At 38.5% G+C, this 22,320-nt stretch overlaps 1 protein-coding gene across 2 annotated transcripts in view; it reads left to right on the top strand.

Moving 5' to 3' along the window:
• The window catches only part of sema3bl (sema domain, immunoglobulin domain (Ig), short basic domain, secreted, (semaphorin) 3bl), a 119,626-nt gene that overhangs the window by 91,353 nt on the left and 5,953 nt on the right, over positions 1-22,320 (top strand). Inside the window, exons 6-15 of one of the 2 annotated variants that reach the window (XM_041798847.1) lie at positions 389-505; positions 2,300-2,442; positions 4,777-4,891; positions 5,014-5,083; positions 5,446-5,590; positions 16,507-16,738; positions 16,909-17,000; positions 17,275-17,316; positions 17,406-17,631; positions 21,334-21,464. In XM_041798847.1, coding sequence (XP_041654781.1) covers positions 389-505; positions 2,300-2,442; positions 4,777-4,891; positions 5,014-5,083; positions 5,446-5,590; positions 16,507-16,738; positions 16,909-17,000; positions 17,275-17,316; positions 17,406-17,631; positions 21,334-21,464 — 1,313 coding nt within the window. The remainder of the gene's footprint in view (positions 1-388; positions 506-2,299; positions 2,443-4,776; positions 4,892-5,013; positions 5,084-5,445; positions 5,591-16,506; positions 16,739-16,908; positions 17,001-17,274; positions 17,317-17,405; positions 17,632-21,333; positions 21,465-22,320) is intronic. The other variant, XM_041798848.1, reaches the window with a different exon arrangement.

Below are 22,320 nucleotides of genomic sequence, written 5' to 3' on the forward strand. Positions count from 1 at the left end.
ATTTTCTGAGCTGCTGAAATTCAAAATGAGTCTGTGTTTACGCTCTCAGTCCCTGTGGAGGAGGTACAGTATGAAGTGTGTTTGAGTTCTGGTTTCAGGTTACTCTTCTACGGTATTCCATAAAGGATTTGTTCGATTTCCTCTTCCCTTCCCCCCTTTTTTTGCCCAAACCACAAAATCTTTCTCTGTCACCTTTCATTTCCTCACTGTACTCCATTACCATAGTTTTATTTTCCCGCTCCTTTTCCTTTTGTGGCTGCTGCTCATTTACACTTAAACAATCTTTTTACACCTTTTCTTTCACTCTGACCCTCCTTTATTTCCTGTTCTTTCCTCCTCTCTTTTTTAAACTTTCTGTGTGACCACCTCTGACCCGTCCTCTCTGTAGGTGGGGAGCTGTATGCAGGACTGACAGCAGACTTCCTGGGCAGAGACTCAGTGATCTTCAGGAGTATGGGAGGTCGCTCCACCATGAGGACAGAGACAGACCAGAAACTCCTCCATGGTAAAGCTGCACTGCTTTATTAATCTGTTAAAGAAAAGCAACACAACGTAACCTACCACTACCACTATGGAAATAACTTTCCTTAGAGTAGAATCTCTGAATTTGCTGCAAGTATCAAAGTAAGATGTCACATCACGGGTGAATCCACATTCTTGTATAAAAATGATCAATTGTAATTACAAGTTTACATTAAATAAAAACTTTTATTACTTTCTCTAATGTATGTCGACAAATGCAAATGCATTACACCAACATCATGACAACATAAGAAACACATTACAAGAGAGCATATATTAAGTATAAAAATGCAATAAAAAAGATTTTAACCCCCCCCCCAAATTAGAACTAGCAATTCCCCAAAAAGACGGTGTTTTCCAGTAAATGTTTTTGTATCATGAGCATAATCAACCACAATACATATATGTGGATTTTACTCAAAATGTAAAATAAAAGTTGTAGAAAAAATTAATTGTATAAGATCTTATTAATAATAAACATACAAGGGTATGTTATTGACAACAAATAATAACTAGTTTACATTCAACATTTTGTTTTTAGTAGGCTTTGAAGGTTTTTCCCCTTTTAAAAGTTTTTTTAAAGTTTCATTAATGGAATAAGAGAAAAAAATGATGGCACTAATGCACATTGAACATTTCCATGTAAGGCCAGACATATACATGCTGTTAACATGGTGTTTGTGGACACTCACTGCTGACACGTTTCACCTGCATCTATTTGACACATCAGCTGCAAGACCTTAAAATTCAACAGATGCAAGACATGTCTGTCAAACCAACTGGTGACAGACTATTAAAAGTTGATTTTTATGCCTGGAAAACAGAAAAAATACAATCCAGTGTTTCAGCGCCATCTTTGACTGTGAAAACTGGTAACCTTCAGCTGAGTGCATTTGTGGTTTGCATTAGTTTATTTTTTACCTTAATACATGGCTGATATACCTGGTCGCCACATCAGATCCAGCCTGAGCTCACTGGTGTGCATCACTGGTATCTTCCACACATGCACCACAAACAGTATGTTTAATGGAACAACCATAAGGCAGGATGCATAAGTGAATACAAGATGGGACCAGTGTTAATGTTGACTAAAAATGTTTGTCAGCTACCTTTTAACATGAGGAAGATGAGATTAAGAAGTAGACTCTGGTGATAAACGCTGACAAGTAAGTGAAGTTTTCATCAAGGAGAATAAAGCAAGAGTAAAACTATCAAATTCTATAAAATCAAATTTTCTACACCACTTACCCCGTTGGGGGTTGAGGGGCTGGAGCCTATCCCAGCTGTCATTAGGTGAGAGGTGGGGAACACCCTGGACTGGTCACCAGTCAATTCCAGAGCTGACATATAGAGACAGACAACAAGGCGCACTCACGTTCACGCCTACGGGCAATTCAGAGTCACCAATTATCCTAAACGACTACAGATAGTTAAGAGAACATCAATTCTTTTACCCAAAATAAAAAATAAATTGTGAGGACTTTTTATTGAAAATTGGATGGATTTCTTTTATTCATGAACTAAAGTTACACTTAAACTATAAAGGTTAAAATGACTAAATTGTGAGTCAAACTCAAAGGAATTTTAACACTAAATCTAAAACAGCTACCAAAATTCACACTGGGTGGAACAGCAAGTTTATCTCCAGCCATAGATTGGGAAGAATATTACAGCCATGACAACAGAAAATAAACATTTTGACCTGTGTTGTTATGTGTAACCTGACTACATCCCTGCTTAAGTTAATGCCTCTTTATCCTTGCATCCTTCTCTTCAGATCCTAAGTTCATTGCTGCCCACCTCATCCCCGACAACGACGACAGAGACAACGATAAAGTTTATTTCTTCTTCACTGAGAAGGCCACAGAGGCAGGGGACAGGGAGGGAGCCATTCACACACGTATTGGTCGAGTGTGCGCGGTAGGACACTTTATAAACTCAAAAACTGCATGGTTGAATTAAAAGCTGAAAATATTTAATCATGCATTTGCATACTTGACATGAAAGTGCTAAAGGAATAAAAATGCACTGAAATATAATTTAGAATTGCATCTTTCATAATTTTTCCAGGTGGCGGTAAAGTGCAAAATGATCATTTTACTATCATATCTTAAACAGTGTTGTTAGTAGTTTTCTGTGGGATTTATTATTGAATTTTAGTTCCTAAGCCTTTAGCCTGATGTATCCATTCACACTCCCACTGACGTCCACTTAAAATCATTAATGAGAACACCAAAGCACAGCAGAATGGGGCTATGAAAAGAATCATGTGGCATGAAGCCCTTTCTCCACAGTTAACCTACATAAAGGTACAGAGAGAAGCTCCCAGTCCAGGAGGTTTGGTTCTGGTTTTGTGGGGAAGTAACATTTCCAAAGCTCTCGTGTAAAAGAAAAATGTCTTTAGAGGCAATCAAACATTTATATTTCCCCAGAGGGCAGTGAAGGCATCACAATAGTCAGGCTCTTATGTGTCTTTCATCCCTCCAAAACACACACAGCTGTCAAACTGTCCAACTGTGATCTCCATCTGCTGCACACATTCTCTCACATTATTCATGCTCTGCTTTGTGTGCTGTGCAGGCAAATGCAGGTATGCATGGAAAGAAGCAAACACACACACACATACAGGCAAACACAGCTGCAGGATTTCCTCAGATTCTTTGACTGTGCCAGAAAAGTTTGCGCAGAGAACAAAATCCCACCTAAACCTTCAAATTATAACTTTGTCATACTCTCTTCCATCTTTCTGCTTTTCTCTCCATTTGTCTTTCTTTCTCTCCCTACGCTACGGTCATTCTTTAAAAGTTTAAAGAATCATCTCTTTTTCTAGTGGCAGTTCTTCCAAGAAGCAAATTAGTGCTGCTGATAGTTATTACATACTGTACAATTACACTAGAAACAAAAACTCCTCCATTTCTGATTTAAAAGGATCCAACATGCATGTAAACACTCCCTTTTAATACCTTTAAATTTTTCAGTGGAACATGATTTGACGTTTTTGCATGCATTTTTTTGTTTTTACTTTACATTAGAAGGATTGTGTGGATGACGAGCTGGATAATCCCTCTCCTCTTTGGTCTACAGCACACGGCATCCATGGTTTCCAAAAATAATTTCAAACTTTCAATCATTTGACCACAGAACAGTTTTCCATTTTGCCTGAGACAATTTTAATTGAACAAGCTTTAGCCTAGAGTATACAGTGGTATTTCTTCATCGTGTTCAAATATTTCCTCTTTGCATGACACAGCTTTAACTTGCATTGTTGCTAACTGTGTTGACAATTTTTGCAAATGCTCCTGAGTCCATGCAGTGATTTCCAGGACAGAATTATGTAGTTTTAATGGAGTGTCACCTAAGGGCTGAAGATTATGAGCGTGTCCCTTGCACACAGAGATTTCTCCAAATTTTTAAAATCTTTTTATATTATGCCCTGTAGATGGTGGGATATTCAAAGTCGTCACAATTCTACATTGAATTTTCTGAAATTGATCCACAATTTTTAGACTTTCTTTTGCAGATTGGTGAACCTCTACCAATGTTTACTTCTGAGAGACTCTGCCTCTCTAAAATGCTCCTTTTTTGTCTAATCATATAAGTGACCTGTTACCAGTGAACCTTATCTGTTGCAAAATGCCATGTTCTATGTGGGCCCTCATTTTTTCAGAGTTACAAGAGGGAGGGCTTGGAGAAAAATGGTTAAAAATGCCTGGTTTAACCCAAAAACCAATCAGCCACACTAAATTTGACTTATTTTTCAATACAAGCAAGACGACTCTGACCATCCAATCCAAGAAAACATCCATCATGTCAAAATCAAATCTGATTGGTCAAAGACTCTGACAATCAACAATATGGTGTTCACTTACTTTATCTAAAGAGGGAACTGTGAAAACTTCAGGGCAGAATTTTTCAACCTGAAGACAACAGAAAGGTATAATTTGATTGGATAAGAGCTGTTCTTAAAACACAGCTTGGTTTTCCAGATTTTGATAAGAAAGGTTTCAGGACTGAAAGATGCTTGTTAAGTGTTTAATTCTTTATAATCCTGAAAGGTCTGGAATTTCTCAAAGTTTAGACTTAATGTGCAAATACTACACTGCTCTCACAGTCCAAACGCCCATTTAGTTGTTTCCACCTCAGAGTTACTTTCAGTCCAAATCCAGTGCGCTGCAGTGAAAAGCCAAACCTATGAAAAAGTGTTTTTGGAAAGGAAAATGCAGTTTCATAGATTTATTTGTCTTTTTCTGCCAGAATGATGTTGGAGGCCAGAGAGTGTTGGTGAATAAATGGAGCACCTTCATCAAGGCCAGGCTGGTGTGCTCTGTACCTGGACCACACGGCATCGACACACACTTCAACCAGCTGGGTAAAACAGGCGTAACATTTACACTCACTCTTTGCAGAACATCTTTACACAAAAATATCTATTAGTACTTTTAAAAGATGAGCTCCATGCAACATGTGACACTATGTTTTTATGTAAAACAGAGGATGTTTTCCTGCTGAGGACGAAGGATGAGAGGAACCCTGATGTGTACGCCATCTTCAGCACAATCAGGTAAAAATGATTTATGTGCATGCTACATTGTGTAATATCATTTACTATGAAGTTCTTAAGGAAGAAAAAATGAGAAGAAGACAATTATGCAACTAAAAATTACTCAGATCGATTATAAAGACATTGCAATGATTAATGCAAACAGAAAAAAAACATTAAATGAACATAACTTAATAAAATAGTACAGTTTCATTACCTTTCTTCTTATTGCTGTTTGACTTCAGTCTGAATGATTCAAATAAAGTACATTATTTTTTACCATTACAACCTTTATTTGTTATGAAATCTGCCAACAATTCTTGTCAGATGTTTAACAAAAAGCTGTGGACATGTTCAACATGGTGTCTCCTTCTTTTCCTCAGTAATGTGTTCCAGGGTTTTGCTGTGTGCATTTATCGTATGGCTGACATCAGAGAAGCCTTCAATGGACCCTTTGCCCATAAGGAGGGCTCAGACTACCAGTGGGGGGCCTATGAAGGCAGGGTCCCTTATCCAAGACCAGGAGTGGTGAGTCAGCTTTCACCAAGATACCTTAAAGATACAGTATGTAGAATTTCTGTACAGAAATATCAATTAAATAAGGGACCTTTCCTGTTAAATTTAGTGTATGTATTTTTTATTGAGTTCTTACAGTATCTCAGATATTCCCTAGAAAGAGAAATTCTTGATTTTTATAATTGTAACAGGAAATGTATTTTTATGGAGCTGCCATAGGCTGTGAGTTCAAACCCCCAAACTCACGTCTGTGATATGGATCTCCAGCATTCACAGTCAGTTAAGACCAGTACTGCTAAGCGTTGCCCATCTCTACCGCCTCCTTCTCAATACTTCCTCTTGTTTAACTTGAGGGTCAGTTCAAGTAAAAATGATCCCTCATGAGTTGTATTTACTAGAACTGATGTTTTGTTTTTAAATTTCTCAGGATGAGGGATAAATGCACTACAAAAGGCACTACCAGGTTCACACTGAAAGCAGTCCCAGGATGCACACGTACTCTAGCATTGCTTCCAGTGCACATGGCCATTCTGGGGCTGCATCCAGCAGGAACTAGGAAGTTCCTTTTTCAGTGCATACCCAGGGGAGATGGGCAATGCTGGTCTGTCCTCATCATACTGTCTTATTATTTTGGTTGAGAGCCCCCTGGTGGCAAACTCTTACTTAATGTGCATTTAAGTTTACTAAAATGCAGCAACCAACCAACCTTGACTGTACTTGAACCCTACTGCATGCACTGTGATGTCTCCCTCAACATATTTATTCTCCATAACACTGCAAGAAAACATTTGAGTCTTATATGCAGACGACTCACACTTTTATTAACTCTCCTCTCACTCAGTTGCTGATTTCAGTAGAAAGACCATGCGTGTACGTTGTTCAAGAATATTAGATACTGGATGTGAAGCCTTTAGTGCCGCGACTCATCAACAGCATTTGTACAATGGCTTGCTTTTTCTTTGATGGGAACCAAACTCTCAAACAGATTAAATTTATGTAATAAATACTACACCACAGCCAGCCACAGGGGGGCGACTGAGATATTTTAGCCAAACATTTCTAGGGCTGTCATGTTGTCTGTCTCTGATTTTGATGCTAATACGCTCTGTAGGGATAAGTAAAATACTCAAGCAGGAAACTTGTGCTCCTGAAACACCAAAAGCTAAATGCTGACACAGAAAACAACCATTTTACTCAAGAATGGAGTAAATATTTAACATGCATTACATATGCTAGTATAAGCTGACAGATGGATTAATGAAACAGCAAAACATAAAGTCATTCCTGATTAAACTGCTTTAATCTTCATTGTTTGTAACGTTGATTTAATAGCTGTAGGGCAGTGGATTCTGACCCTTTTTTTCCTTAGAGCCCTCTCAAATTCTGAGTTTGGTTTCTTGTAAATATCCAGCTTTATAATCTCACAAATTTCTTTCTTTCTTTCTTTTTTTGGCGTATAAATCAAAAAAATTCTCTCTTTTTTAGCCCTAATACACTGTCATAAATGTTGTTTCTTATCATGTTTTTTTTTTTTTTTTTTTTTTTTTTTTTTTAATAAATATATGCATCCCATTTTGACAATGTCAGAGCAGACAGCTCTTTAGGGTGATGACCAGGATTTTGAAGGCAGATCACTGACATTTTTGCAAAATATTTTCACCATTATACTTATTTTTTGTGTATTTTTCAGGCATTAGCCGTTCTAATTTACAATGATAACAAGTTATTATCTGGTTTTATTTGTGAATAAACAATTTCAGAATGAGACAATACTGACCTCTGACCTCAATATTAGTAGAAGGAGTGATGCAGCTGTAGAGAGTTATTGTTTTAACCCAGACTATGATTTGTGTCCTTAGTTTCAGGAGGTTTGTTGCCCAAATTTGACCCAAAAAACACAAAACAGATCTTTAAATGGATGCAAATGGTTCCTTAACTAGACTCTGCAGACATGCTTCCTGTGGCTTCTCAAAGCATGACAAAGTGTTTGTGTGTCATGGGAGGGAAATCACATCATGTTAACAGTTCATAGAAATATGCACAAAAAAAAAAAAAACACAGTTATGTGTAAGAAATCACAAAAACTGTTAGGAGAGAATATATTGAACAGCCATCAAAATGAACAGATGAATAATAGTATTAAACTTAGCTTAATATCAAGTTTTGACAGAGGGAGTGCTCACAGTAAAGACAAACCCCCATACCACTGAGTCAACAGCTCTTTTAAACAGCCAGAAGCAGAATTCAGCCCTAGATCTGCTGCCGTTATAAAGGTAGGAGTAAAAATTGTGGTTGACAGTAGCAGGGATGTTGGCTACCTCACAGCTACATGTAGCTGAGAGAAGAACAGCTTGATTAGATTTTGTAACAGTTCTGAAAAAGTCCTCAGGCCTACTGTTCAGTGTGCTGACACAGAAACTGGCTAATAAAGGAGTGGTAATGAAATAAAGAATGAGGTGTAGAAGTTTCCATATCAGTGCAGCAGACTACTGTATGTGATAGAGCAGCTGTGGTGACCGTACAGTGGACGGCCTCCTCCTGGTTTACATCCCGACTCTCTGAGGAGAGCTGTCATGTTCTAGAAACCAGATCACTGTAATTTAGACATGTTTTACACACAAACACACGCGTGTAGGCAGCCTGCAAACACACTCTCACGTCCCACGTGTAACTCCACCTCATTACAAGAGTGAGAGAGAGCATATGGAGGAATATGAATAATGTGAGAACAGAGCAGACACCTCTGTGGTTCCACGGCTCACTCCCTGATTAACAGGAATTTTTGGCCTCAGACTCAGAGAGGAAAGAGGAAACAGGGGAATGATGATGATGATGAGGGAAAGGCTGATGGAGAGTGAAAATCGGAAGAGAAGGAGAGAGGAGTAAATGTGAAATATAGATCAAAACTCATATGGTGAACCATGCCTCTAAATCCTAGCTGTATGTTTATCTGTAGTTTAAATATTCATCTCAAAACAGTTTAAAATTAATGATAATGACCCAGATTTTCCTGTCTAGCTTGCACTGCACAGACCTTTTTTTTTTTTTTTTACTTTTTTCATTCTCTAGGATTTTCTATCAGATTTATGCTCCATACTAGTATCATCCATCATGTCTCCTTATTCACCTGTCAGAGTTCAGACCAGGATTTAACATTAAACATCAGTTTCCACTTCCAAAAAAGGTTCATTTGAGAGGGATTTAGAGGCTTTATCCTCCCTGGATATTTATTCTGGATTGAAATATCGCTGCATATTGTTTGCATTTGTGTCAGAACTCATTCAGTATTAGAGGAAAAGATGGGATATAGCCGAGTTATTGTAGCTTCATCGGAGCTCTTGTGGTAATCTTGCCTGGAATTCAGTGTTCACTTTGATTCAGATATGAACTGTTCATTATGTTTTCCTGCTTGTGTCCTTGCTGACGTCCATTTTCATCATAAAAGGCTCATGTTTGATACTCTGATACTGAGCCTAAGGCGCCTAACATACATCATTCAATAAATCTGACAAAAATCCACCACTCTGAAGGTCTGTGTCCATTAGTGGTGCTTTCTGCACTGCCAACACTCATATCCTCAGTTTAAGGGTGCTTTTGACGGCACCTGGGTCCCCTTGTATTACTAGAGGACTCAGAGGAACAACATTGTCTCCCTAGTTCACTAATCTTTGAAAAAAAAAAAAAAAAAAAAATCACATTTCCTCACATGTGACTCATATCTGACTCTTTTCCAACAGTGTGAACAGCGCAAGTCACATTGAATCTGACCTTCTGAAATCAGATTCAGGCCACTTTCATATGTGTTTCTAAGGTTAAGTTCACACTGTGGGCCTTAATTCTCAATTCTGATCTTTTCTCAGATCTGATTTTCTTGTTAGGCTGTTCACACTGCAATCAAGCTTCAAAAAGATCAGATATCTGATTGAGAAGCACTTGTGAAAGTGGCCTGAATATGATTGGAAAAGATCAGATCTATAGATGTGACCTGTGCTGTTTACATTGTCTAACAAAAATCAGATTCGAGTCATATTTGAGCAAAAAATCAGATTCAGGTCACTTTTAACTGCAGGGTGAACATAACCTAAATCAGATATGTGTCTGATCTTTTGGAAGTTGACTGCAGTGTGAACAGCCAAACAAAGAATCAGATCTGAGGAAAGATCAGAATTAGTCATTAAGGCCTGCAGTGTCAACATGGCCAAAGTGTCCTCTAGAGCAGTGGTTCCCAATCTGGGGTCCGGGATCACTGTGTTGACGCTGTCAAAATTAGATGTGCATGTTTAAAAAAAAATCATGATTAGAGATATAATGTTAACAGGGCAAACCTAAAATAATAGAAAATAAAGACAATTAATCTTTGAGGAAAAAAGTCTACTTTTGGAGGAAAAAAAAACTAGTTTTTTACAACATAAAGTTGTAAATTTACAAAAGAAAAATCTCAGACTTCATGTGTTAAAGAAAATTGAAAATGTGTTAGAAAAAAAAATTTCCAGGATAAAAAAAGCATGAATTTTGATACTAGCAACTCAAAAACTTCATGTTTCCAAACTCATAAATTTACAACAGTGTAAATTAAAAAAAAAAAAAAAGCCAAATAGCAAAACTTAAAACAGTTGGATTGGATTTTTGACTTTTTAAAGTATAGCTTTTTTGGAAATGAACAGATAAACAGTGCAGCAAGAAAAATGAGAAATAAAGATCCTCTATTATTTTGTAGCTTTTTTTGAGATATGAAAAAGGACGTCCTTGGGAAAAAGTTTGGGAACCTCTTCTCTAGAGTCCCCTCAAGTGGACAAAATGTCCCCCAGGGTGCCTTTTCAGTGACATAGTGCCCTCTATGGTTCCCTCCAGTGGACAAAATGTTGTCCATAAAGTGCCTTCTTAGTGGAGAAAACATGACAAAGTGCCCTATTGGGTGCCTTTCTAGTTACAAAGTGTCCTCCTTTGTACAAAGTTCTTTTTTTCACTGACAGTCTGATTTGTGTTTCTTTGGGTTAAATGGTACATAATTCCTCAGAGGTGTTATTGGTATAATCACATGATAAAAATCCTCAATTACCCAAAGTTTCTTACTTATTCAGGACAAATATGTAACAACTTTTGTCCACTGGGGTCCCAGCATGCATTAGCCTAGTTTCTGCTGGACCACAGACGTTTTATCTGTAAGTTTAATGAGTGTACCCTTTAGTGAAATGGTCACTGCTTCAGTTCCATCTTTAGATCAGCCTGGTCCCTTCTGCTCATGTCTAAGGCAATTCAGCCCTGCAGTGTATCAGTGGGGCATTCTGGCTTCAATTTGGTACAAACAATAGAGACCAAGAGGTGCTGTCCATTTAAATATGCAGTCCTTTAGAACAAATCTTTACTATCTTACAGCTGCTGCTTATAACAGAAGCGAACATTTAGAAAAGCTGTTTGAAATTCTGCAAATCAGTAATGTAGGTAGAGTAGCCAGTAGAGGGAAAGGCAGAAAAAAATCCCCATCAAATCCGCTCCAGTTTCACCAAATAATTCCATGAACAAAGTTATGCAGGAGTGTTCCTGTGTAGGTTACAAACGTTGCTTTTGCCTGCCTAAATACTTGTGTCTGGCAGCCATCATTTCTCCAACCTTACTCCTGTGTTGTTTGAGGTCTGATAAACAGTAATTCATCAAAGTCAATGCCTGCTGTAGCTCTCCTGGGTCAGATAATCAAGCTGCTCCTCCTATGAACCCCACAGAGGCCTGGAGGCTAGTGCTGCATTGTTGTTTCTGCTGGATGGAGTTCTGAGGCCTTTTGTTCCAAACACGGGACTGTTTTCTGTAGAAAACTATTGTATGATTTTCTGATTTTACAAATGTTTTGAATTGGGTTTTTTTTTTTGTTTGTTTGTTTTTTTATGAAGCTGCAGCATGTTTCTCGTGTTTTGGGCTTTTATTGCACGTCAGCTACTGATTAAATGGTGATGTTGCTTCACACAAAATAATGGAGGGAGAATTTTCCAGCAATTTAAAGCTCTTGTGTGTTAGATTGTATATGGTTATGAAACAAATGAAAATTAACACTGATGCCTAATTATGGCCTACAAAAGCACTCAAGTCCCTCTGTGAGATGATTTATTACTTCTTTAATGGTAACTGGAATCTGTAAACGTTGCAACATGGTAGGTGCCAGACAACGTCATTATTGACCCTTTGCAGACATGTGATTACTACACAATATGGACAAAAGTATTTGGGCACATCTGTTAACTATTGAATCCAGGTGTTTAAAATCAAGCACCTAACCATGCAGTCTCCATTTTGCAAACTTTTGTGAAACAATATTAGACGTCAAGCCTGGTACTGTGAGGGATGCCACCTCTGCAATAAGACAGTTTGTGAGATTTTATCCCAGCTGGATATTCCACAGTCAACTGTAAGTAATCTTGTTTGATAGTGGTAGTGTTGAGTAACATCAGCAACTCAACCACAAAGTGGAAGCCAACGTAAAATCACCGAGCAGAGTCAGTGACTGCTTAGGTGCATGGTGCAAGAAAGCCACCAACACTCGGCTGATTCCATAACTGATGAGTTTTAAACTTCCACTGACATTAATGAAAGCACAACAACTACACAGCGGGATCTTCAAAGAATGGATTTCCATCGCTGAGCAGCTGCATGCAAGCCTCACATCACAAAGTCCGATGCCAAGTTTTGGATGGAGTGGTGCAAAGCACACCTACACTGGACTGTAGCGTAAACATGTTCTGTGGAGTGCAAATCATGCTTCTCTGTTTGGGTGAATCTTGGTTTGGCAGATGCTGGGAGATCACTACCTGTTAACTGTAAAGTTTGGTAGAGGAGGGATAAAGGTATGAGGCTGTTTTTCAGGGTTTGGGCTAGGCCCCTTATCGCCAGTAAAGGCCAATCTTAATGCTTCAGCATACCAAGACATTTTGGACAATGCTGTGCTTCCATAAAGACATGGTTTGATGAGTTTGGTGTTGAAGACCTTCAATGCCCCCCTCCAAGCCCTGACTTCAACTCCATTGAGCACCTTTGAGATGAACTGGAACAGAGATTGCAAGCTAGGCCTTCTCATCCCACACCAGTGCCTGACCTCATAAATGCTCTACAGAATGAATGGGAAAACATTCCAGAAAAAAACATTCTCAAATCTTGAGGAAAGCCTTCCAAGAAGAGTAGAGGCTGTTACAGCTTCAAAAGGGGGGCCAACTCCATATTAAGGTACATGCATTTGAATACAATGTCATTTAGATGTCAATCAATGTCAAGTGGAATTCATCTTGAAGGCACTTGCAGAGAAACTTGTGGAGATGGGTCTGGGGCAGGTAAGACACTGTGAGATGAGAAGCAGAAGTTCTACAGCCTTTATGTACAATTTCAATCGCAAAGCTTCCCAGTGATGGATGCATTTTACCACTGCACACAGGGAAAGTTCAGCAAAGGAAAAAAGAGGGCACCAAAAAACATGCCAAATGATCCAACAGTCCTCATAGTGGCTCTAAGTTCTGTTACTTGTGTCTACTGTTGTTTCATTGGGTCAGTTTCCTTGCTGCAGTATTTAAAGCCTTATGCATGGGCTGCAAGCACAACAGTCACATGTCTAAATAAACCCAAAACCACAGTAATGATACATGCCAAGTTCTCACTTCATTTCTTTCTCATTTACTCTTACTTGGCTCTTAGTTGAAGCTTTAAAGCAGTGGACGTGCTGCAGAGTGTGGATAGATTTTGGAGCTATTCCTGTTTAAGCTTGATATGCTGTACAAACAGATGAATAGTTGAGTAGCAAATTTCAAACAGACTGACATATCAAGGTTTTGCATGGAATGAAAAATAGCATTAAGGTTCAGTTCCAGATTTTATCACTCTTAAAAGCATTGCATGATTCTACATGAACATTGCCATGCATGTGTTCCTTATTATCAATAACCATACAGTAAACAAATGTCCATTTGGGGCGATGAGTTTGAGGCCAGCCCACGTTGCTGGATTTGCTCACACATTCCACACCTTCTGGAGTAAATTATAATTATTGACATTTGGTAAACCATACCCTGAAGAATGTTCCATAATACATCAATAGCTTTGCATTTAGAGTCAGCACACTTCAGATCCCACCGTAAAATTGAATCCAGACCATTATATGGCGATTGTATGGATCAGTTTCTGTTGTGATAAGCACAGTAACAATATTTATACCATATGAGAGTGCAATCTGGAATAGCATATATCAGGAACTGGGATTTATATAAATACTAGCGTTTAATGACTAAGTGCTCCCTCAGGAATATTGTGTACTAAACTCCGTATCATTTCCAGCCTTTTCTCAAGCACACGAGTCGGCAAACGTCTCAGTTGCTGCATTTGTTTCATATTAGTATATTTACAGTGTGATTGTTTCTCCTTAAATTTTAGAATCCAAATCAATCCCCACTTTCATATAACGATCAGGTTAAGATGTGCACCTGTCTTTAGGCAACGTGTTATCTATTGGTGTTATCTCTTTACCCTCGCTTAATACTGATATGCTTCTCTGAAAATGTCCTGATTCATTTTGGAGCTCTTTGGTTTATCACTAAGAACCCCTTCTTAAATCAACACTTGTAGAGCAGAATTTTACTACTTGAAAAATAACATTATAAAAAAGTCATTTAATCTCATATGGGCCATAAGAGGCCTGAAATTGAAAGACATTAGGCCATAGTGTGAAGGCACAGGAAAGCCTTGGTTTTCAGGTAGTAACTATCTAATGAGTCAGTGACATGACATGCATATTTTTGTGTCCAAATCCAACATTTCCTTTTGGAAATACATAATCAGTTCATTGTACAAGCCAGTTTTATTTTTCCCACAAAACCGACTTTGTTTGAATACATTATCAGTATATTTGAATAATTTCATTTATTTCATATTTTGGCATCCAAAACCCCAAAATGCCAGGTGATGTGGCGCCAGACTGAATGAACAGATTGTTAAAACTGTTAAAAATGGCATTTAAGTTGTGAAAACTGCATTTTAACATGAAACGCTTGATTTTATTTTAAAAGTATGTGTCTTGTTTCTAACCAGAACAAAAGTAATGACATGTTTCTAAGTATTTGCCAGTTTAATTTGAAAGACTTTCAGGTGGTGAACTGCAAAATGTGTCACTTAATAAAAAGACATTATTTAAAGCTCTGAAAATATTTACTTTACTTCTAATTAGTATAATGAGGTATCACATATTATTTTTTCTTTAATTAACAACAATTTTTCTGGGTGAGCAGGTACACTTTCTGTACCAGGTGGTACAACCAAGGTAAAACAGCTACATTTTTTGGCCATACATTTTTTTTCATTTTATTTTGAAAATAAATGTATCCTCTTTCTAACAAGAATAAAATAAACAACATGTGTGAAAGTACTTGTCTGTTTGGGGGCGAAGCAGGAAGAAAGAAGAGGGGGATCCAGAAAGAGGGACAGGAGAAACAACAAACCGACAATGGAAGACAAACTTATGGCTGTCCTGTGTGTCCTGTCCTGTCATGGCTATAAACTTATCTCCCATCTTGTAGGATATGGCTACAACTTTGTACACATACTTACTTTTAGTACCAGTATGAGTCTCTAACTTACAGTGATATCTGAAGGTAGAAGACAGTGCAGCTGCGGCTAAAGTTACCATTTATCCTGTTTGACCCTGAGTCAATGCCTTGTGTGTATATTTAGTACATTATAGGCAAAGTTTTTTTTAAAAGCATTGCCTTCATTCATGTTATTATACTCTTAATGTCAGTACTTATACTTTTATTCTACCTTATTTCATCTTTTTCTATACATATTAAGTATCTGTATTACAGCTTCTGATTATAGCCTAGATCTTCTATGACTTAGCTCTATGGATGTTTTTAGGTTGATTGTGTGGTTTGTTCTTGTGTAGAACTGTCATATATGTCAACTGTATATGCACTGATGCTTTTACAGTAACAAAGTTCTTAACAGCTTAAAAAAAAATTTGAATTGAATTAAGGTGAATTGTATAGAACAACAGTCTTCAGCAGTATCTAGGTGTGCTACTCCATCTTAAAAAATGGATTTAGTACAGTTTAAGTTGGGATAACATTTTCTTATGTACTTTAAAACTCAGTTAAACTCAGACTTAGACAATGATTAGACTTTTCTAACTGCACGTAAACATATTGATTGATCTTTGATCGCACAAAACTGCAAACTAGATCCTCCTTGATTAAAGGTAATACTATTTAAAATGATAATGCATGAGAAGCAGTTTTCTGGAAAAAGGATTAGAGCCACTTCTCATGCTTCCAGTGAGGCTGCAAGCTAAGCACTTTAGACCATTTGGACTCCAGAAGGGGCAAATGAGTTGATTACTTTTGGATAGCACATACAGCTTTTTCCCCCATTATTTAACCATTATGACACTGAAACTTACAAAGAAAAGACCAAGGCAATGGTTTCTTTGCAAAGAATGGGTAATCTGACTCATGAGCAAACCCAAATGTCACATTCTGTGTAAATGTTTTTATTTGGATGTGTATATGGGTTCATATGGACAATGTTCAGACCTTTAAATGATTTGCAGTATATCAGCCAAGAACTGGCACGGTCATTTTGTCAATGACACAAAGGAATTTGAATCAGCAGCAAGCCTTTTTTCCTTTAGAGCTGTTTTCAAACTATAACTTTACAACCTTAATTTTAAACATTTATCCAGCATTATAAGGTCTATAAAACTGCTAATGAGGCTTTTTGAGAACTCTTTAGAAAAAATTTCCACAATCCTTTAAAAAAGCACAACTTCAGTGGGGTAAAACGGTCAGTATTGCTGGATTTTGCTCTTGTCTGAATTTTGGTTCTGTCACTGAGCCTTTTCTAAAATGTTCCTTAATAACTCATCTGTGTTACCTAATTTCTTTTGTTCATTCCTTTCCTGTCTCCAGTGCCCGAGTAAAATCACCAACCAGCCAGGCAGAGAGTTTGGAAGCACGAAGGACTTCCCAGATTCGGTGCTGCAGTTTGCACGCAACCACCCGTTGATGTGGCGGCCGGTTTACCCAGCTCTGCGTCAGCCTGTGCTCGTAAAGGCAAACATTCCTTACAAGCTGAAACAAATCGTGGTGGACCGAGTTGAGGCAGAGGACGGGCAGTATGATGTGATGTTCATTGGCACAGGTGTGTGATTTCATACCTTTTAAAATTCCAACACCAGTGATGTCTTCATCATTAAACTGGATTCTTTTTTCTCATGGTTGACTGTGGATGGATTTTATTTCTGAGGGTAAAGCAGGATACACTGTGGATGCTTTTGTAACCTTGTCTTTCTGTTTTTACCTCTGTTTCAGACACTGGTACAGTATTGAAGGTCATTGCTCTGCACAGTGGAAACAGTCTGGAGACGGAGGAAGTCACTCTGGAGGAGCTGCAAGTCTTTAAAGTATGTTTTACTCCACTGGGTGTCTCATGATTCCCATTTGTTCCCCTCATCTTCCTTTCCAATTGTTCTTTTATTTAAGACCATGCCAAAGAAGCTGCCAGTCATCATGAAAGATTACAGTGACTTCATAAAGTCTCCTAAATCTTTTATAGTCTTCAGATAAAGCAATGACTTAAAGGAATGAAAACTTCATCCCACTTTTTCTTTGACTTCCTTTTTCTTAACCTGAAACACATAATGAAATAACTGAGGTCAGTTACTGTCATCTGTGCAGGTGCCAACTCCGATTACCTCAATGGACATTTCAGTGAAAAGGGTAAGTCGATGACTGCACTGACTAACTCTCTAGTTACCTTTTTCATTCATCACATCTAACTTGTTTTCTCATCTTATCATTTCAAACAGCAAGCCCTGTATGTTGGCTCTCCAGCAGGGGTGGCACAGGTGAAGCTGCATCGCTGTGAGACTTATGGGAAAGCCTGCGCTGAGTGCTGCCTGGCCAGAGACCCTTACTGTGCCTGGGATGGATCGTTGTGTGCACGATATGTACCCAACAGCAAACGCCGCTACCGCAGACAGGATATCAGGCATGGAAATCCTGTGCTGCAGTGTATGGATCAGAATCTCAGCGGTAAGTGGGATTTTTTTTTCCAGATATGTATGTCCTTTGCCTTTTAATGCAGGACACGTTAAAGGAAGGCTGTCACTGGCTTTTCAACCACAAATTGCCATTCAAACACCTTTATTCTTATATGAATGGAACAAAGAAGAAAATTTGATTTGGAGGTGCTGATTTTGTTCAGGTTTACTCTGTCCCATGCTTCCAGTCTTTGTGCAGAAAGCAGCAGCTGCATAATCATATAAACAAAAAAGATTTTGCAGGTGGCTCTGCTTATCCTGGAAAGGTTCAGATTTGAATCTTTCTTTGGCTATTCCCTTTGGCATCACTGAGGGGAATTACAGTGGGAAAAAATCTCTGAAAATGGTCCATGAACATCAGCATTTATTTGCCAAATACTTCTAAATTTCATTCAAGCAGTAATGTGTAGGAATTTCCTTTGGTGCCTTTGATGGCTACTAAGAGTCTATGAGTGCAACTGCATGATTGTAAAGCATAGTGCTGATATGACTACACCTTTAAACAACTTGCGTTTGCTGAAAATGAGGGTAGAAATAACCTGACACGCCAATCAGAGCGACAAGACAGAAGGAGGTAGTAAGTTATGCTCGACAGGCAGTCACTGCTGTAGTTTATGAACAGTGGAGCTTGTTGGTAGATAAAGAAAATAAAATCCACCAAAAGAAGCTTTCAGTGCGTCTCTTTGCTGTTTTTTGATAAAAGATGTGGCCTAGTTCTGATAAAACTGCCACTACACTAAAGCTACATCCGAGCTAATCACTCCACCAGCAGCCCCCATCTGTAGCTTTCGCAAACTCATGCTCAAGAAGGTCGAGTGAAGAGCAAAAACATCTTTTCTATCATAGAAAACATTCAGTGCTGTTCTTTGCTCTTTATTTGATTAAGAAATGTGGTCTAGTTCTGATAAAACTGCTGCTATACTATCACTACATCTGAGTTAGACACTACACTGGTGGTTGCCATTGCTATCGGCTTCCGGTACAACTAAACCTTGCCCATAGGTACCGCCTCGTTCTCCTCGATTAATGCTGGATAAAGCCACTTTACAGTTTAGCCAATAAATTGCAAGACAAAATGTTGACTGATGAGGTTAAGTGCTTTGATTTGATTTTATAGGCTTAATGGCTACATTGGAGAGGGAGAGTTAGCATGGGCTAGCTAAGATTAACTTTGCAAAGCAGATAGATTTGCTGGACTCCATTTCTGTCATCGGGGCAAATCTATCTTGAAAGCTCCAATCTTTAACATTTGTGTCAAACCAAACACTGTTTGGAACAGTCAGCATCTTTTGCGGTGAACAAGGCTGTACATGCAGGCAGGGTTTAGCTGTACTCAAATCCATTTGCAATGGCGTCCTCCACTGCGGGGATTAGCTTAGTTACAGCTCTATTAAAGTGTCAGTTTAGGCAGAACTGGACCACATTTCTTATTAAAAAAAAAAAAAAAAAGAGCAAAGAGAAAGCTTACCTCGGCCGACATTTTTGCACATCTTCTGACTGGTCTTGGCATCAGTTTTATTCCCTGAGGTCTGCCATTATCTATGGCAGCAGTAGCACAAGTGTACAACGTCCTTTTGTCTTGTTGCTCCAATTGGGCAATCATGAATGTGACAGATCTAAAGTTCATCAGATCACATTTCTGAATTTTTGAAAAGTCCAGCCTTTCCCAAACACTTTCTATGGGAGTGTTCACAGATGAATGTGAAATATATCCATGCAATGGATATTTGAAACTGTCACTCTAGCGTGTCAGATTAAGTTAAGATAGGTTTGTAAGGTTCTAACCATGTAAATTTAACTTGTAGACTGATAAAGAAAGGAACTGCATGCACTTTTCTTAATGCATACGGCCCACTGGGAAAGTTACCCAGTGCTGAGAGCAGGCTACAACGCTCTGTGGTAATGGGGAAGATGCCAGTCTTTTAATGGAGAGTAAATTACAGCTTGATGAAATTTGAAACAACTATTTTAAGGTGAAATAGTTACATTTTGTTGCTTTAAATATATCACATGATTTCTTCAGATTTTATACACTATTTCATCTTCACTGTCTTTGTTTAAATTCCACGTTCTTAGGGAATTTGTATCTGAAAGCAAAGCTTTTTCCCTAATTTCAGATAACCATTTTTTCTTGTAACATCTGGACAGGGGTGGTACTCTACTTTCACTCTCTAAACTGTTTAGCTGTGGACGGGAATAAGTCCACAGAGGCTGTGCTCTTGTGTAAACTGCTCATGTGTCCCAAACCCCTTGAGTCCAGGGAGGATGCTGTTGGACGTGTTCCAACCTAATGAAAACTGACCATGTGTTTGTGTCTGTAAAGGGTCTGTGTATGTCTTCATACCTCTTCTTTCAGCATGAAAGCCAAAGTGTATTTATGTGAGAAGGCAGGTTTGCACAGGTCAGTTCATCCAAACTGTTTGAAACAGATGTTGAATAGTGTATTAAACTGAAAATACTTTCTCTACTTTCTCCAAAGCACACATCTGTTTGAGCAGTTGGCATATTATGCATGTAGAACACAACATCGTGCTTGTTTCACACATGAACTTTGACCTTCTTGGATTATGTGAGACGTGTGTTTAGAGTGATGATATGGGAAATGATCACTGAGGAAAATTATTCACAGATAGCCACATTTCCTCACATTTTAAACAGTTTGTGTGTGTATGAGAGAGGAGAAAATAAAAGCAGAGGGAATAATAGATGAGGATCTGGAGGTGAGAAAAAGAAAAAGATACAGACAGACAAAGAGAGATGAGCACGGATGTGGAAGTGCAGGTAGCAAGAATGCATGTATTAGGGAGTTTTGTGTTGGCTCACCTGAGTGCAGGTATGAAGCTAAGGTGATGAAATATGTCTCCCTGGAGGCCTTTGGAAGAGCTTTCGCTTAAAAAGCTTTCTTTGTGCCAATGTGTCAAATCCCAGAGGCGTGCTTTCTTTTCTTGGAATGATATATCATCCGAAGTTAAGACACTGGCTTTCTGGACAGATTTATTCTAAATGTATCTCACATGACAACTGAAGTTTTGCAGTTTTGGATGTTGTGTCCACTAACACCCATTTTTTGTGCTGGCATTGCCCATATTCCATACAAAACCAATGCACAACACTTTTTAAGCACTCAGCTCCCTAATCACAAAATCACCCTTGGCATCAGCTGTTCTGTAGATGCACTCATTGCAGTTTAAAACAGGAATACTTTTATACTCAAGGATGTAACTTCCAATCAAAATAGAGAAGGAACGGGACATATGATACCAACTTTAACAAAAAGTGCAAAGATGGAAAAATCCAACTACTCTTCCAGACTGCAATTCAAGGTCTATGGCTGTGACTTATGCCACGATGTAATTCCTTTACATTGTCTTTATGTTTCTTGATGAAACTTATGAAATAAAATCAAATAGTATGCAGTATTCAGAAGAAAGGAAGGAGAAGTGCCATGGTCTGACTCTTGATTGAAAGATATTCATATTTTTATTTTCATTACTGCATTTCTGCAAACTTGTTAAAATGTTCTTAAATATTTGGATGTAAACCCAACTTTTGCGACTCAAACATGCTCTAAGTGCACACAACTCATAACAGTGACTTGGTAGTAGGGGGGGTCGGTTACAAATCTGTAGTCAGGTCCCTTAAAGTTTTCTCCTGTCTGATTTATAATCTTGGAATTGCTTCCTTTTTCCACCAGAAGAGCTCGACATGACAGAAGACAGAGTGGTGTACGGGACTGAGAACAACAGCACCTTCCTGGAGTGTGTTCCTCGCTCTCCACAAGCTTCTGTTACCTGGCTCATCCAGCGTGACAACCACAAGGAAGAGGTGAGTTTCTATGAAATATGATGAGGTGATCTCACTCTGTTGAAAATACTTAAATTCTACCATACCAAGACTGGGGATGATGGGGGAGACTTTTGGAGTAACAGCAAAAATTAGGGCCAAGAGTGGCCACAGTAACTACCTTTAAAAGTGAGCATTGTGTGGGAATTTGGCACATGCTTGACACATTCGACATCCATTTGGCATATCACTGAAATTAAGCAGTTAAATTTCAAAGGAGAATTCACAGCTGCTCGTTCTCTTGGAGAAACAGAGAATTCCTTGCAAACTTTGAGCACATGTCATTGACGGCTGAAGTGTCCCTTCATGTCTACTGGTTACTCTAACTTAAGCATGATCCAGCAAAGTACTTAGAATATTAAAATGCTGTGTTTGCCCACACCCACTGTAATCGGTCATTCACTGAGGATATGTTTCTCTAAGCTTAGCTGAAAGCCTCTGCAAGCTGTGCAAGTATTAAGGCCTTACCACCCCTCTCCATTTCCTTGCAAATAAACATTTGGCTGCCAATCCGGCTGACAAGTCGACCATGTTTGTGTTGGCATGAAAGGATAGCAGGGGGATGGAATCTGAAGGAGGGGAGGGATTGGGAGATCGGGAGGGAAAAAAACAGAAGCAAAACTGAAAAAGACGAAACTTGGTTAAGGTAAGAAGTGAAGGAAAAAGAAAGTTGGAGCAGCTAGCATTGACCGGATTTCATGGTACATTCTTGCAGTTGTGGATCAGGCTGAGAAAACAGTCAAAAGAGGCCCTTTCTCCCTCATTCCTTTCTCTCACAATGAAGTGGATTACATGCTTTTTGCCCAAGATCTCCCTGATTCCCTTTTAAAGTTTGTTT

This window comes from Cheilinus undulatus, linkage group 11 (genome assembly GCF_018320785.1).
Source record: "Cheilinus undulatus linkage group 11, ASM1832078v1, whole genome shotgun sequence".
NCBI lineage: Eukaryota > Metazoa > Chordata > Actinopteri > Labriformes > Labridae > Cheilinus > Cheilinus undulatus.